At 78.9% G+C, this 930-nt stretch overlaps 1 protein-coding gene across 1 annotated transcript in view; it reads left to right on the top strand.

The window, feature by feature from the left end:
- The first annotated feature begins 332 nt into the window (after positions 1–332).
- WDR18 (WD repeat domain 18) overlaps positions 333–930 on the top strand; it is an 8261-nt gene continuing 7663 nt past the window's right edge. Inside the window, exons 1-2 of the mRNA XM_026038838.1 lie at positions 333–548; positions 743–853. Coding sequence (XP_025894623.1) covers positions 339–548; positions 743–853 — 321 coding nt within the window. The 5' untranslated portion in view covers positions 333–338. The remainder of the gene's footprint in view (positions 549–742; positions 854–930) is intronic.

The raw sequence follows: 930 nt of genomic DNA, 5'->3' as shown, positions 1-930 counted from the left end.
GCAGGGGGCACGTAGGGTGCCATGGGGCAGCAGGGTGCAGGGAGCAAGTAGGGTGCCATGGGGCAGCAGGGTGCAGGGGGCAAGTAAGGTGCCATGGGGTAGCAGGGGGCACGTAGGGTGCCATGGGGCAGCAGGGTGCAGGGGGTCACAGCACGCAGGGTGCCACGGGGCCGCGGGGCGCAGCGCGGCGGCCTCGAGTCCCCCCTCCGGGCGCGCTCCGGGGCGGACCCTGCTGAGCTTCCCGGCGCGCGCGGAAGGGCGCGCTGGTTGGGCGGCGCGGCGCGGCGCGGCGGAAGGGCGGCGCTGCGGCGCGGCGCGGCGCGGCGCGGCGCGGGAAGATGGCGGCGCCCATGGAGGTGGCGCTGGTGTCGGACGCCGCCGGGCCGCTCTGCAACTGCGCCGTGTGGGAGCTGCACTCGGGCTCCGCGCTGCCCGGCTACCGCGGCGGCAACAGCGGCCCGCGCGCGCTCGCGCTGCTGGGCGGCGAGCACCTGCTGGGCGCGCAGCTCGGCAAGAGCTACATCAACGTGTGGGAGCTGCAGCGGAAGGTGCGCGGCCGGGCCGGGCCGGGCCGGGGGCTCCGCGGGCCGCCCGGGCACCCCCGCGGGGAGCGGGGCCGCCGCCGCCCGGCAGGCTCCGTCCCGCGGCCCCGCTGCCCGCTCCGTGCCTCCGGGCCGGGCCCCCTTCCCCCCTGCGCCCCCGTCCCGTCCCCCCTCAACGGCCGCCGTGTCCCCCGTGCCAGGACCAGCTCCAGCAGAAGATCGTGTGCCCGGGGCCCGTCACCTGCCTGGCCGCCTCCCCCAACGGCCTCTACGTCCTGGCCGGCATCGCCGAGAGCATCTACCTGTGGGAGGTGAGCAGGGCGGCGGCAGCGCGGCCAGCTCGGAGCCGGGGTCCCCCCTCGGGGCCGCAGGGTCCCCCCTCGGAGCC

Source organism: Nothoprocta perdicaria, unplaced genomic scaffold (assembly GCF_003342845.1).
Source record: "Nothoprocta perdicaria isolate Ctin4 unplaced genomic scaffold, notPer1 scaffold_218, whole genome shotgun sequence".
Taxonomy (NCBI): domain Eukaryota; kingdom Metazoa; phylum Chordata; class Aves; order Tinamiformes; family Tinamidae; genus Nothoprocta; species Nothoprocta perdicaria.
The sequence above is the reverse complement of the archived record's forward strand: the minus strand, read 5'-3'. Positions and strand labels throughout refer to the sequence as shown.